The sequence below is a fragment of the Lates calcarifer genome, linkage group LG19, assembly GCF_001640805.2.
Source record: "Lates calcarifer isolate ASB-BC8 linkage group LG19, TLL_Latcal_v3, whole genome shotgun sequence".
In the NCBI taxonomy this organism is placed as follows: Eukaryota; Metazoa; Chordata; class Actinopteri; family Centropomidae; genus Lates; species Lates calcarifer.
The window spans coordinates 2,724,737-2,727,182 of record NC_066851.1 but is presented as its reverse complement, the minus strand read 5'-3'; the positions used below and the strand labels follow the sequence as shown (position 1 = coordinate 2,727,182).

The following is a 2,446-nucleotide window of genomic DNA, read 5'->3' as shown; positions in this document are numbered from 1 at the left end:
TTTAATTTAATGTTAGAAAAAATGGCATTTTAATGTAACAGAGTCTACCTAACTGTGTTTTCACAGCTCTACTCTCTGAAGATCTGCTTTCTGTTGTCCACATCACTGACGCTGGAATGAGCATCCTCGAACCACTGGAGATCACAGACACTCATGTGATTGTCAGAGTCCCTCATCTCTCTGTTTTTGGCCTAGTCTGGGCTTTGGATTATTTATGGAGGATTTGGAGCAGCATGAGACAAATTAGCGGCCAGGTTTTGCTGTTCCTCCGACCACCAAACCCAAAAACACAAAGGCAAAACCTCAATATGCTTCTCCTGCCAAGCAATGTCCCTCTGGAAGAGGTAAAGATTAATGCAGTGTAACAGCTTCACTTTCAGTCCAAACTCATCAGTATCTATCAGATATTGTGATACATATATTTCTTAATCATTTTATTTGTGAAACTAGACAAAAACAACTCAGTCAGACAGACAGTGGTGTGTGTGTGGCTGGGCTAGGAGAGGATGTGGTGGAGGTGGAATTATCTTTTCCCTTGTCCTCACCATTCCATTTGTCCCACCCAGTGTGTGATGATAGGACACTGGTCTCCTGCTTTATCAGTCAGACTACACTGAGGAATAACCCTCTAATTAAAATGTTCTCACGTCTCCTAAGGTGAGTGCAAAACAGCAAAATTCTGAGTACATCCAGGTGCCCTCCAAATGCAGACTCATCAAAGATGAAAGTTACACTGTTGACTGTCCAGAGGCCTATAAAATACAGCCTGAGGTGAGGTTTTATAACATGCTGACATGATTCATAAAAATTGTCTTAGTTTACTTTGGATTTTATCAAGATACTGACACTGATGTTACTGGTTTTCAGAAAGAGGATTTTGACCTGGATTTTGGACCAAATTACCACCCAATGTTTGAGATCCGCCTCCCTACAAATACAGGAAAAGTGACTATAACAGTACGAGACCAAACAAATACTGATGTCTGGAGACATGAAGTTGATCTGACTGGTAAAGTCTTCATCCACCTGCAGCATCACAGCACAGAAAGGAAGAGAACAGAGTCATAGTTATTGGTTGATCCATGCTGTCTTTATTCTTGTTCTGCCTCAGTATGTATGCATACTGGTATCTGCATGTCCTGTCTGGATCACTCTATGGTGCAAACATGAAAACACAGGACACTGACTAAAACATACAACAACTCTGAATAAATAATAAAATAAATCATCTGTGACAAAACTATACTGCACATCATTAAGTGAATGGGTGGATGGATCAGGAGGGGGGTCACATTGTGATCAGATGGCATCAGGTGTAAATGACACAGACTCACCCAGCAAACTGCAAGGACACCTAACTCCAGCTCATGTTGGCAGCCTGAACCACCTGTTAAAAAGCTACAGAAACTAGCAGATCTTCCCTACACAAAAAATAAATGACAAATCCACAGTAGTCCACGTCCATAGTACTCTGTGGGGGTATGTAACTACACTATCAAACTACTAAATGTACATGCATTTACTCTCATACTATACTTAAGTACAACTTTTGAGTGCTATAACCCAAGTATGCAAACCAACCAATTAGAAAACGACACAGGCTGACCCAGAATACACTGCGACATTCATATTTGTGATATTTTTAAATAAATTTAGTTCACAACGCATTGCTACGAGGCATTCATCACACTGATTGTACAATCTGAAACAGACGCATTTTGAACAGTATGACATAAACATCATTGTTGTCGTACAGTCTAAAGGTGCCTGACGACACAAAGCCTGACAGCATCTTTATGGAGAGCTGTCCTGACTGTCTTGCTTGTAGTGCAAAAAAAGAGACATGTTTTTTCAAATTTATCTTTTGACTTTTGTAACTAAATCTCTGTATAAAAGTATTTGTTGGTTCTTAAACAAAAGTCTTTTCCCTGGTTTTCTTCCAGGTCCAGGAAGGGAAACTGTACAGAGGAGCATCCCAGCAGAGGACAACCTCCCAGCAGAGGACAACCTCCCAGCAGAGGACAGGCTGCTCTTAGCTCGGTCACAGTTCATTAGCAGAGTATCTGAACCTGTTCTAGATTGTCTTCTGGATAAACTTCTAGAGCAGGGTGTTGTAAATGATGATGAAATGCAGTCAGCGAGAGCAAAAACTGGAGCAAACAAAGCACGAGATGTGATCGACACTGTGCGAAGGAAAGGAACTGAAGCCAGCTCAGTTCTGATCAGTGCTCTCTGTGAGGTGGATCCATACCTGTCCAGAGTGCTCACATTAAGATGAAGCACTGCAGAGTGTGAGGAGGATTCTCTGTTTTACAGAATCATATTACTTATTGTAATCTTTAAATGAGAAGTTTTGTTGTTGAAGTCTGTGTTTTCAATAAGTAGATTGTGAGGGATTCATTCAAGTTTGGAAAAAAAATACACAGCTTTTGGCATCCCACGTTAA

General features: G+C 40.8%; 1 protein-coding gene across 1 annotated transcript; it reads left to right on the top strand.

Annotated features, from left to right (window-relative positions):
• The first annotated feature begins 809 nt into the window (after positions 1-809).
• Positions 810-2,446, top strand: LOC108897878 (caspase-1). The gene is made up of 2 exons (XM_018697676.2): positions 810-1,009; positions 1,944-2,446. Exons 1-2 carry the CDS (start codon positions 910-912, stop codon positions 2,276-2,278), a joined length of 435 nt encoding a protein of 144 aa, XP_018553192.2. The 5' UTR covers positions 810-909; the 3' UTR covers positions 2,279-2,446.